The 12,444-nt window shown below is 36.5% G+C and overlaps 1 protein-coding gene across 8 annotated transcripts in view; it reads left to right on the forward strand.

Moving 5' to 3' along the window:
• Window positions 1-12,444, forward strand: part of DMXL1 (Dmx like 1) — a 136,778-nt gene that overhangs the window by 53,175 nt on the left and 71,159 nt on the right. For all 8 annotated transcript variants that reach the window (XM_043585981.1, XM_043585931.1, XM_043585946.1 and 5 more), the window contains 6 exons: window positions 2,177-2,266; window positions 2,351-2,453; window positions 5,328-5,447; window positions 5,736-5,957; window positions 8,306-9,991; window positions 11,489-11,596. In XM_043585981.1, the coding sequence (XP_043441916.1) occupies window positions 2,177-2,266; window positions 2,351-2,453; window positions 5,328-5,447; window positions 5,736-5,957; window positions 8,306-9,991; window positions 11,489-11,596 (2,329 nt within the window). The remainder of the gene's footprint in view (window positions 1-2,176; window positions 2,267-2,350; window positions 2,454-5,327; window positions 5,448-5,735; window positions 5,958-8,305; window positions 9,992-11,488; window positions 11,597-12,444) is intronic.

Below are 12,444 nucleotides of genomic sequence, written 5' to 3' on the forward strand. Positions count from 1 at the left end.
ATTTAGAGAAAGAGTATGTTAGGAAGAGGAACAGCTAGTGCAAAGATGCTGAGGTCAGAGCATGTTTGGTATGTACAGGAGCAGCAAGGAGGATATTGTGACTGGAGCGGAGTAAGTGATGTGGAACGTAGTCAGGGATAAAGTTGGAAAATCAGCCTGGCCAGATCATACAATGGGCTGTATGGCCCATTTTGGTAACTTTGGCTTTTAATCTGAAGAACATGGAAACCATTGACAGATTGATATGATTTCACTTAGGTTTTGAAAGGATTTCTCTTGCTGTTGTACACATTAGACATGGGAGCAGAAGTGGAATCAGAAAGGCCAATCCAAGAATCCTTATAGTAGTCCAAGAGACAGTCTCAAAGCGGCTTGTAATGGTAGCAAATGGTAGTGATAAAGATGGTAAGATTTGGACAAATCTTAACAGTGTGGAGGTTCCTCAAAAAATTAAAAGTAGAAATACCCTATGACCCAGCAATAGCACTGCTAGGAATCTACCCAAAGATACAGAAGTGCTGATGCATAGGGGTACATGTACCTCAATGTTTATAACAGCACTTTCAACAATAACCAAATCATGGAAAAAGCCTAAATGTCCATCAACTGACGAATGGATAAAGAAGATGTGGTTTATGTATACAAAGGAATACTACTTGGCAATGAGAAGGAATGAAATCTGGCCATTTGCAACAACTGGAGGGTATTATGCTAAGTGAAATAAGCCAGGCAAAGAAAGACAGATACCATATGTTGTCACTCATATGTGGATCCTGAGAAAGTCAACAGAAGACCAGGGGGGAGGGGAAGGGGAAAAATAAAGTTACAGAGAGGGAGGGAGGCAAACCTTAAGAGACTCTTAAATTCTGAGAACAAACAGGGTTGTTGGGGGGTACAGGGGAGGTGAAAGTGGGTGATAGGCAGGGAAGAGGGCAGTTGTTGGGATGAGCACTGGGTGTTGTATGGAAACCAATTTGACAAGAAATTATATTTAAAAAAAAAAGAATTGGACAAATCTGGATGTGGTTTGAACATCAAATAGGCAAGATTGAACTGGATTGGGGCTTGTATGAGCAAAAGAGGATGATGCCCCACATTTGTGTGTGAGCACAAGGAAGAATAGAATGATCTTGAGTTGAGAAGAATGTATAAGTAGCAGATTTTGAAGAGCATGGATTTTTGAGAGCCTGGTGTTGGACATGTTAATGTTGAGATGACTGTTTGACACCTAGGAGACCTAGTAAGCTAGTCTATAGTTTAGAGGGAAGCCCAGTCTGAAGATATAAAATGAGTAGTTGTTAGAATATAAACTTAAAAGCATGGAGCTGAATGAGATCCCTGAAGAAAAGGAGAAGTGATAGGATTGAACCCTGGAGCATGCCATTGTTGAAAGTAGGGTAAATGTGGTGTATAGTGGAAGCCGAGTGAAGACAGTTCAAGAAGGGAGTGATCACCAGAATCAAATGCTGCTCATAGATTAAGTGTGTTGAAGATCAAATTTAACAATGTGACCTTGACTAGAGTTGTCAGGACATAAGTAGCTTGAGAAATCAGCATATAGACATGATATATCAGCTTGTTTCTTTAGCTCCATCTTTCTTACCTCAAAATTAATCCCCGAAGGGACACCTGGGTGGCTCAGTTGGTTAAGCGTCCGACTTCAGCTCAGGTCATGATCTCGCGGTTTGTGAGTTCGAACCCCGCGTTGGGCTCTGTTCTGACAGCTCATGGCCTCAGCCTGCTTCGGATTCTGTGTCTCCCTCTCTCTTTGCCCCTCCCATGCTCAGGCTCTGTCTCTTTTGGTCTCTCAGTAATATATAAACGTTAAAAAAAAAATTTTTTTTTAAATTAATGCCCAAAAAGCATTGATTCTTAGAATATTTCCATGAGATTGAAGTCAGTCCTTCATATTTATAGATGTGAAATATTCTTTCCCCTAGCAGTCACCGCACACTGCTTTTGTTTTTCTCTGTACCAACTGAGCCATAATTCTTATTCATTCCAACATAATTAGGTAAGGTAAAGTCCCAGAATGTTTATGATGAGAGCAACTTAGGGACTTATTTAGCCCCACTTGAACTTATTTCTCTACTATGCCTGAAATTTCATGTTAATTATTATTTTTTAATTTAATTGTTTAATAAAGGAGATATCCATTTTTTTTTTTTTTAAACAGAAATATGTTGGTGAAGTGTTTAACATAGTAAGTCAGCAGTCAACTGCCAGGCCAGGATGCATTATCGCATTAGATCCCATTACCAAACTTGTAAGTATTATTCTTCTGGCCACTTAGCATTAGGTAAATAACACATATGTCAACTTATATATGTTGGTATTTATTTACATTCAGCAAGGCAGAAAAACCCAGCTGCTTCATGTTTTTCAAGAAGATTTCATTTTGAATAACCTCGAGAAGAAAAGTCTGGGAAAAGACAGAATATTGTCTGATGCAGGTAAAGAATAATTTTTTTATGTAGTGAGAAATATGTAGAGTATATTAAGCAGTTAATGAAGATAAGTTGATATAGTATTTCATACCATCTATGTGAACTTAAAATTTTCCTATGTAGGTTTCTGATATTATTTAGCATATAAATACCAGTATTTTTGGGGCGCCTGGGTGGCTCAGTTGGTTGAGCGTCTGACTTCGGCTCAGGTCATGATCTCACGGGCCGTGAGTTCAAGCCCCGCGTCGGGCTCTGTGCTGACAGCTCAGAGCCTGGAGCCCGTTTCGGATTCTGTGTCTCCTTCTCTCTCTGCCCCTCCCCTGTTCATGCTCTGTCTCTCTCTGTCTCAAAAATAAATAAACATTAAAAATTTTTTTTCTTTAAATAAAAAAAAATACCAGTATTTTTAAATTCTTAAACCTGGATATAAACATGAAAACATTAAAGGGGTTTGTCAATTACATTTTTTAAAAAGCATAATAGAAATGTTTTTTATGATAAATGTATGAGTACTCTTTGCATGGACAGGGTCCTCCACCAGCAATTTGGGTAATAGGGACACCTGACCTTTTAGAAACCTACAGTTTAAAGCAGTAGCGTAGGGACGCCTGGGTGGCTCAGTTGGTTGATCGTCCTTTGGCTCGGGTCATGATCTCATGGTGGTGAGTTCAAGCGCCACATTGGACTTTGCATTAAAAACGCACAGAGCCTGCTTTGGATTCCCTGTCTCCCTCTCTCTCTGCCCCTTTCCCTCAAAAATAAACATTAAAACAAAAAATTTTAAAGCAGTAGCTTAAAACTTCAAATTATAAAGACTGCCTTAATACTTTCAAGTTAAACATTTAAAAAAATTATATTAAACTCCTGCACTCAGAATTAACTGTTACTTTGCGTAAAGGAAAATAGAACAGAATGAAACTAAATAAAATCTCTTGGTCATCAGCTTCACATACGGAGCCAAACCAAACTAAGAAATGACTTTCCTTGCACATGAACCATACATACAGCTTGTGCCTGCTGCTTTTTGTTTTCCGGGTTTTTTGTTTGTTGGTTGGTTTTGGTTTTTTGTGCCTGTTGCTTTTTAAAGTCCATTATTAAGCCTCAAGTAATATTATTTTCATTTTATATTTGTTCCTGATTATTTGTCTTATTCCTCTTGTGCATTATTTCTTAATTCTACCTTTTTCCATTTTCCTTTTCTTTTGAGTTTTGCACTGTTATGTCGAATATCTGGTTTCTAACCACTGTTTTCACTTAGTCTGTCATTTTCTCTGAGAATTCATGAACTGTGCAACAACACAGTGCTTTGGTAAGTTCTGAATATAAGGATAGAAAGATACTAAAATTGGTAAATAAAGATGTCAGGTACAAGATAAAGGGTTATTTATATCAACAAAATGTTCTTTTTGATTCCTTTCATATCTTAAAATATTAATAACATTAATATTGTAATGATCCAAATCTCTTAAGGTTTTTAAAAGAAATTACTCTCTTATGCTTAAGGTTGAGTTTGTTGTGATCTTAATCTATTCCAGCATTTTCTTTTCTGTGAGTCTTTAATTTTTAACTTTTGTTTTCTCTTTAAGTCTTTTTTCTAGTTTTTCTTAAAATATTCAGGGAATTCTACTTTTACTCAAAAGCTATTATCTTCATTATTGTAGTTTTCTAGAAAACACCCAAAATGTTCATCTTATTTTGCTGTAATGTTAAGAAGAGAAGAAATATTTCACAGATACTTTCATTAATAGGACATTCTTTCTTGTTAGTAAAATTATCAGAAATAGATTGATCTCTGATCTTTTGTCTTTAGTTATTATCCCTTATCCTTTCCCTCCCCTAAATTCTTGTGCTTTAAATGCCTAACTCACCTGGAACACGTTACCAAAGCTACCTTTTCATTTAGTCTTGTAACACAATATGATTTGTGTGTGGTTTTTTTCCTGATTTTTATATGCTGTATGGTTTATATAGTTTCTATAATTTTTCTTTACATGATTTTGTACATAAGATTAGCTTGTAACCAAGAAGACTTGGATAAAATTTAAACCAGGTCCATTTTATTTCAGTTAATAATGAGTCACTAATTTTATATTTTAGTTGCAGTTTTTTGGTTTATTTTGAGCAGCTTATGCGCTGCTTAAATCATGGAGTTTTGACCAAGAAAAATGTTCTTAAATAATATGATGAATAATTAAATAAATACTTTTTTTTGGTTTGGTTCTTAGATAAACATCATTAATAGATCATTCCATTTTGGAAGTTACTTACTTTGAATTGTGTTTGGCAACACAATTTTAATCATGGTAGTAGTGCTCATTAAAAAAATTTTTTTTTATGTTTATTTGATTTTGAGAGAGCGAGACAGAGCACAAGCAGGGGAGGGGCAGAGGAGAGGGAGACACAGAATCTGAAGCAGGCTGCAGGCTCCCAGCTGTTAGCACAGAGCCCGGTGCAGGTCTGAAACCTAGGAACTGTGAGATTATGACTTGAGCTGAAGTCTGATGCTTAACTGACTGAGCCACCCAGGCACCCCATGATGTATTCATTTAAAGTATATGTCACAGCGTCTCTGTTCAGAAATTTCCTTATTATAGTGTAACCTATGTGAATGATGTGACAGTGATGACTGTGATATGTGATTTTTTAAGCCTGTCAATTCAAAGATGAAATTTAAGCATAGCATACATATAATTGTTAAAATTTCAAGTTGATACAAATTCATGTGGTAAAAAAGTTGATTGCACTCTATAATGTTACTTTCTACGTAGAATTTTAGGTAAGGGTTTTAATTTTTTTTTTAACTTACTTATTTTAACTTGGTGTATTTAATAAGTTGTGTCATTTATTCATGTTAATAGTGAAAATTATTAATACCAACAGGCAGCTCACCTAATGGATTTTCTGAGAAATTCTACCTAATTGTAATAGAGTGCACCCAAGACAACCAATCATTGTTACACATGTGGAATTTACATTTAAAGTCTATTCCTGTCTCATTAGGTGAGTCTTTTTAATTTTTTTTTTAACTTTAGGCTTAAATTAACAAATTATATGTGGTTAGATAGTTCACTGCATATTTTTTAAAGCTATTCTTATTGAGTGAAGGTAACTGTAGTTTATTCAATTAATTTAAAAAGCAAACTGATTCTCTCATTTTCTTATTGTAAAAAATCATATTAGTATGTTTTAAAATCTTTTATAAGGCTTTTGGATTATAAAATGTAGTAATTTTAATACAGGGATTCCCCCTTTCCCCCTGGTTTTTGGTTCTTTTCTTATGTTTTATAGATGAAAAAGTAGATACAAAAATAACTGAAGCAGTTTGGCAACCAGAAGAACATTATTCATCTTCTCCAGAGAAGATCCTGTCTCCTTTTTCACAGAAGTATCAGGCTTGCAGAGCAAATCTCCAGAGTACCAGCAAGTTAACTCTGTCTTCAGAAATGGTTTATAGCCAAGAATTGAATTTGCCAGAAGGAGTTGAGATAATAAGTGTTAAGCCATCAGCAGGTTTGTAAAGTTTGTAAAAAGAGACTACTCAAACTTTGGAATCTATGAATATTCAGTAAGGTATTTAAAAAGAGAGGGGCGCCTGGGTGGCGCAGTCGGTTAAGCATCCGACTTCAGCCAGGTCACGATCTCGCGGTCCGTGAGTTCAAGCCCCGCGTCAGGCTCTGGGCTGATGGCTCGGAGCCTGGAGCCTGTTTCCGATTCTATGTCTCCCTCTCTCTCTGCCCCTCCCCCGTTCATGCTCTGTCTCTCTCTGTCCCAAAAATAAATAAACGTTGAAAAAAATATATATATATACATATAAAGAGGCATAGCTACCTGTTCTTAAATGCACATGGAAGCAGAAATGGAAATACTCTCTTTACCTTAAACTGAAAACTTACGTTATCATTATGTTTTCAGATGTCTGACATTTGTCAGCGAGTTGTAGCATTAAGTAGTGATTTCCAAAACAAATTTTCATAACGTCTTCATGAAGAAAAACTGAGCGTTTCCAGGGCAGAGATAGTAACAAGTTTGTGCCTTATTTGCCAACTTTGATAATGTTGGTCATGGCTGCCTGGAGCTGTGTGCTCTGAGGGATTTTGAATGGGTCGTTCCTCATAATATTTATCATCTTTAATATAGAGCAGTGGTTCTCAAAATGTGATCTCCTGATCAGCAGCATCAGCATTATCTGGGAACTTGTTAGAAATAAAAATTCTTGGTCTACACCCTCCCAGGTGTACTGAATCACAAATGCTGGTGCACCTCACAGGCTGTTTCAACAAGGGTCCCAGGTGATTCTAATTCATACAATAGATGAAGAACCACGATTCTAGGGTATCAGGAAAACCAAGACAAAATCACCTTTTATTACCCACTTCTTTGAGTTTCATAGTCACAGTGTGCATTTGGTCTTTTCTACTTCTCTGTCATTTTTTGAACTGATGACTTGGAATGCTTTGCAGTTTGCCATGTCATTATCAAGTACTTTTCTAATTGGTGAAGTTAGGAGCTGGGGTATTAACATTGTTCTAATAACTTTTAATTTTGTTTCTTCATATATTTTACTGAAAGAAGCATTAATGCAAAGAAAAAGTTTGAAAAAGAATGATGTTTGTATAGACACAATTTTAAGAACTGTTCCCTTAGCCAGAATAGTTGGATCTTCACTACTGAACTCCGATTAAAATAATATGGGAAATCTAAGAGAAATATTTCTAAAAACAGCCCTCTTATTTAACTTTGGCCCAAGTTGAGTTTGGCAGAAGAGTAGGAGTTCTAGCGAAAAAGGAGAAATTCATTTTGTTTGGCAAAAAATAGCATAGAGAAAAAGCATTTTTCCTAGTCTTAATTTTTTTTTTTAATATCAAGACTATTAAGAAGGTCAGCTACTCTCTACTCAGCTCAGAGATACCAACAGACAATGCTAATTGTGTCCTTTCACAACACTGCTATCCTCCTTGAGGACTTAAAAAAAACTTTATTAAAATTATGTTGAAATGCTTTTAAAATATGATAGATATCCTATATAGCATTTCTATGTTGTAATTAGTTCATGGGTTAGCAAACTATGGGCTACCTACCTGTTTTGTAAATAAGTTTGATTGAACATAGCCACTCGTATTTGTCTACTTTTTGTGTATACCTGCTTTTGCTCTAGACTCCTAGAGTGGAATAGATGCATCTGAGACCCTGTGGCTAGGAACCTAAAATAGTCACTACCATCTTGAAGAAAAAGAAGTTTGCCAGTGGTTTAGGAAATTAAAAGTGTGTCATTACATTAAGGATGGTAAATGTTTTGTCCCAGTTAAGAATCTTCTCAGCATCAGTAATGTCACATAGACATCAGTTACGGAGGGCTCACCTAGTACTTCAGTAAGCATGGGCTGCTTACAAAATTGTATTGAAAAAGATGAAAGAGAAAGAGCCAGGAAATGTTGACACAGTTTTAAAAATATATTGGTATCTTTAAAATGAGATGCATATTAATATATAAAATGAGCAGAGAGACTACTGGCTTGAGAACCAGCATTAGAATTCAGGTTTTCTAACTCTGCGTCATTCTAGCTTGTGTTTGATTTAGTGTAAGATACATCACATATTTGGTCAAAACCTATTAAATGTAGGAATTGAAGCAGACCACCTCAGAGTTCTCTTCCAGTTCTCGGTTTTGGTAATATTGCCCTTTATGTATACCTTTTTGACATCTTTAAAAGCATTTTACTGATCTTGTTGACTCTTAAACTTAGTATAGGCCATCACGTTGTTAACAGGAGTTTGTACAAAGACTAAAACCTTTAGTACATGAAAACAGAAATACTTATCCAATTTGACATTTTGTTAATAGATCATTTTTGTTTTAGGACATCTGAGTTCTTCTTCCATATATCCTGTGTGCAGTGCTCCTTATTTATTGGCAACTTCGTGCTCGGATGAGAAAGTAAGATTCTGGAGATGCAGAGTAACAGATGGAGAATCTGCCACATTGAAGAATGGAAAAATGGATCTTGTATACATTTGGGAAGAATGGCCGTTACTTATTGAGGATGGACTTCATAGCAATAGTAGTATAACCGTCCCTGGTAGGCCTGTAGAAGTTAGCTGTGCACATACAAATCGGTTAGCAGTAGCCTATAAGCAGGCTGCATCTAATAGTAGGTCTTCTCAGGACTTTTTGATGCATGTAAGCATTTTTGAATGTGAGTCTACAGGAGGTTCCTGTTGGGTCCTTGAACAGACAATTCATTTAGACGAATTAAATACAGTGTTAGATTCTGGCATTAGTATTGATAGCAACTTAGTGGCTTACAATAAGCAAGAGGTGTATTTCTCCAGTAAAGAGAGTATCACTTCCAACACAAAGCATTTAGTTCACTTAGATTGGATGTCCAGAGAGGATGGTTCTCATATCCTCACTGTAGGAATTGGATCAAAACTTTTTATGTACGGACCCCTGGCTGGCAAGGTACAAGAACAGGCTGGTAAGGAAAGCCTCGCATTTCCTCTCTGGGAAAGCACTAAAGCTGTGCCTCTTTCTAAATTTGTGCTATTAAGAAGTATGGATTTGGTTTCTTCAGTAGAAGGCTCTCCACCTTTTCCTGTTTCTTTGTCATGGGTCCGGGATGGCATCCTGGTGGTAGGCATGGACTGTGAAATGCATGTATATTCCCAGTGGCAGCCATCTTCTAAACAAGAACCCGTTGTCACAGAGTCCTACAATGGGAGCACTCCATCTATAATAAGTTTAATAAAACAGAGTAACTCATCAAGTTCTGGATTGCATCCTCCAAAGAAAACTCTGACTCGATCCATGACCAGTCTTGCACAGAAAATCTGTGGAAAGAGAACTGCCTTTGATCCTTCTGTGGACACAGAAGATTCAGGTCTTTTTGAAGCAGCTCATGTTCTTTCCCCAACTTTACCTCAGTACCATCCTTTGCAGCTTTTAGAACTCATGGACCTTGGCAAAGTTCGGAGAGCAAAGGCCATCTTGTCGCACCTTGTCAAGTGCATTGCTGGAGAGGTTGTGGCTCTGAATGAAGCCGAATCCAACCACGAGCGCCGCCTTAGATCTCTCACCATCAGTGCTAGTGGAAGCACTACCAGAGATCCCCAGGCTTTCAACAAAAGTGAAAATACAGATTATACAGAAATAGATTCTGTCCCTCCGCTTCCTTTATATGCCTTACTTGCAGCAGATGACGATAGCTGTTATGCGTCTTTAGAGAAATCTAGTAATCAAAGTACTTTAAACAACTCAAACCAGTTGTCAAAAGAAAGTTATGATGAGCTTTTTCAGATCCCAACTTTAATGACTGATAATCACGTGATAGAGACAGATGAAGAAAACACAAAGCCCAGGGTTATCGACCTTTCACAATACAGTCCAACTTACTTTGGTCCTGAGCACGCTCAGGTTCTCTCTGGCCACTTACTTCATTCTAGTTTACCAGGACTCAGCCGGATGGAGCAGATGTCTTTGATGGCCTTAGCAGACACAATCGCAACTACCAGCACTGATATCGGAGAAAGCAGAGACAGAAGCCAAGGTAAAACTAAACTAGGTATGGGAGTGGCAGAACAGCTGGTCACCGTTCTACTTACTTATGCAGAAAATAATCTTAAGTAATTTTTACAAAAATTATGCCCATGACGGTTTTTAAAATCATTATTACTATACCTTCATGATAGTTTAACTTTAATACTATTTTTCCATAAATCATAGTACTTTGAGAGAGTATGCAGCGAGTCACTATGCCAGTCATTTTTACCTGATGTCTGCTTAATAATGTTAAAGATCCAATCGAATCCTTTTGAGTTTGGCAAAAGTTAACCTTCTTATTAAATAATCACTTTAGGGGCACCTGGGTGGCTCAGTCGGTTAAGTGGCCGACTTCAGCTCAGGTCACGATCTCACGGTCTGTGAGTTCAAGCCCCGCGTTGGGCTCTGGGCTGATGGCTCGGAGCCTGGAGCCTGCTTCCGATTCTGTGTCTCCCTCTCTCTCTGCCCCTCCCCCATTCATGCTCTGTCTCTCTTTGTCTCAAAAATAAATAAATAAATAAATAATCACTTTAAATACCTGAAAGTAAAAGATGCTTTCTGCTTTTTCTCCTGTTGTAATCACTGTTAATTTTTTTTTGTTTTGTTTTAAGTTTAAAAGAGAGTTTGCATGCATGTAGAGAGGTTGAGGGGCAGAGAGAGAGAGAGAGAGAGAATGAGTCCCAAGCATGCTCATGCTATCATTGTGGAGCCTGATGCAGGGCTCAATCCCACAGACCTTGAGATCCTGACCTGGGCAGAAACCCATAAATTGGATACTTAACCGAGTGAGCCAGCCAGGTGCCCCTGTTAATGGGTTTTTAAAATATTGAGGTTCTTTAAAATTAGCAGTAATGTATACTCCTGCTTAGCATAACAAAAATAAGTATAATAAAATTAGGTCTTTTCCTCACCCAGAGAGCATTTTTTCTTCTTAATCTGAGTTATAAAAAAAAAAAAAATTGGAAGGTAGAATTCACATCAGATCTCAATAAGATTTGAAATTAACAAGTCTGGCCTTGTGCATAGGTCAGTAGGATGCACCGCTTGAACTGTGTTTGAAAGGAAAATATGTAACTATTTTTTCCTGTGTTAGCAGTTGATTATTGGGATGGGTCTATGGCTTGAATCAACATGGAATTGCAGAGTGAAGGTTAAACTATTTTAAAATTTAGTTACATTTTAATTTAAACAAGATCAGATGGGAGGAGGTTGAGTTATGAAAAATATCGCTAACCCCGAGTCAATTCATTCTCTTTAATATTTTTCAAAATATTTAACTATACTACTTTGGTCTGTGATGTTTGTTTGTGTAGACAAAGGAAATATTAGATAATAATTAGACCGGTAACTTTTGTTGGTTTCAGAATGTTTTGTTCCTGTATTTGGTGCTGTGACATATGCCACATGCCAGAATTATTAACATTTACTTGGAGTTTGCTCATGAAATGGTTTTCTTATAAATACAAAAAAGTAAATACTTTGTTATTGTTTTTGTTGTTCATAGGTGGAGAAACTCTCGATGAATGTGGGTTAAAATTTCTTTTAGCTGTTCGACTTCATACGTTCCTTACAACTTCCCTTCCAGCTTACCGAGCTCAGCTCCTTCACCAAGGTGATTTCGGTAGTAATCTATTAAAAGGAAAGAGAGTAAAAGTAGAGAGGCTTGAGAACATTTTGCCCAGATATGACAATGACAAATTTGACACATTTTAAGTGTCCTTAACTTACTTGTAAAAATATTTATTTCCATTTAATTTTCTTTGCTTAAAATACTAGAATTTTTTTGGTAGATGGAAAGACTTAATGAAGAAATGGGTATTGGGCAGTTAGATAATCTGTGTTACATTTTCAAATGCGTCATACATTTAAGACCAATTAATACTGTTTTATTCTCTTCAACTTGTTTAGGTTTTTTTCTTTGCTCTATTTAACATTTATCAAAGTTGAGTTTTCTACCCAAAATTTGAGTAACATTTTTGTTCCAGAAATAATAGTTTTTACTTGTCTTACGTAAAGAGTATAGAACATAGGAAGGGAAAATTCACTCACCCCAAAACTACTGTTAATGTGTATTTCAGATGTTAGTTTATTAACCTTTCAGATACTCTCATATACCTTAGGCCTTAAATTAACAGAAATATTTGACTTAAGTTTAAGGTAACTTAAAACAGGATATTTCTTGGCTTACTGCCCTGGAAGTTCAGAGGTGCAGCTGGGTTCCAGCATTATTGGAGCTACAGGGTTAAACAGTGTTATTGGGACAGAGGTTAGCCTCTTCTTATTGATGTCTGTCTGTCTGTCTCTTGCTTTCTCTTTTCCTTTCTTTCTGTCTTTCTGCTCCCTCCTTCCCTTCATTTTGTATTTAGCTTTGGAAAAGTACTAAAATTCTAAGTCTAATCGTTTAATTATTTGTGAAATATTATTGAACTTAGTTGAGAGATAATAGACATCTAAAAACAG

This window comes from Prionailurus bengalensis, chromosome A1 (genome assembly GCF_016509475.1).
Source record: "Prionailurus bengalensis isolate Pbe53 chromosome A1, Fcat_Pben_1.1_paternal_pri, whole genome shotgun sequence".
Classification (NCBI taxonomy): Eukaryota; Metazoa; Chordata; class Mammalia; order Carnivora; family Felidae; genus Prionailurus; species Prionailurus bengalensis.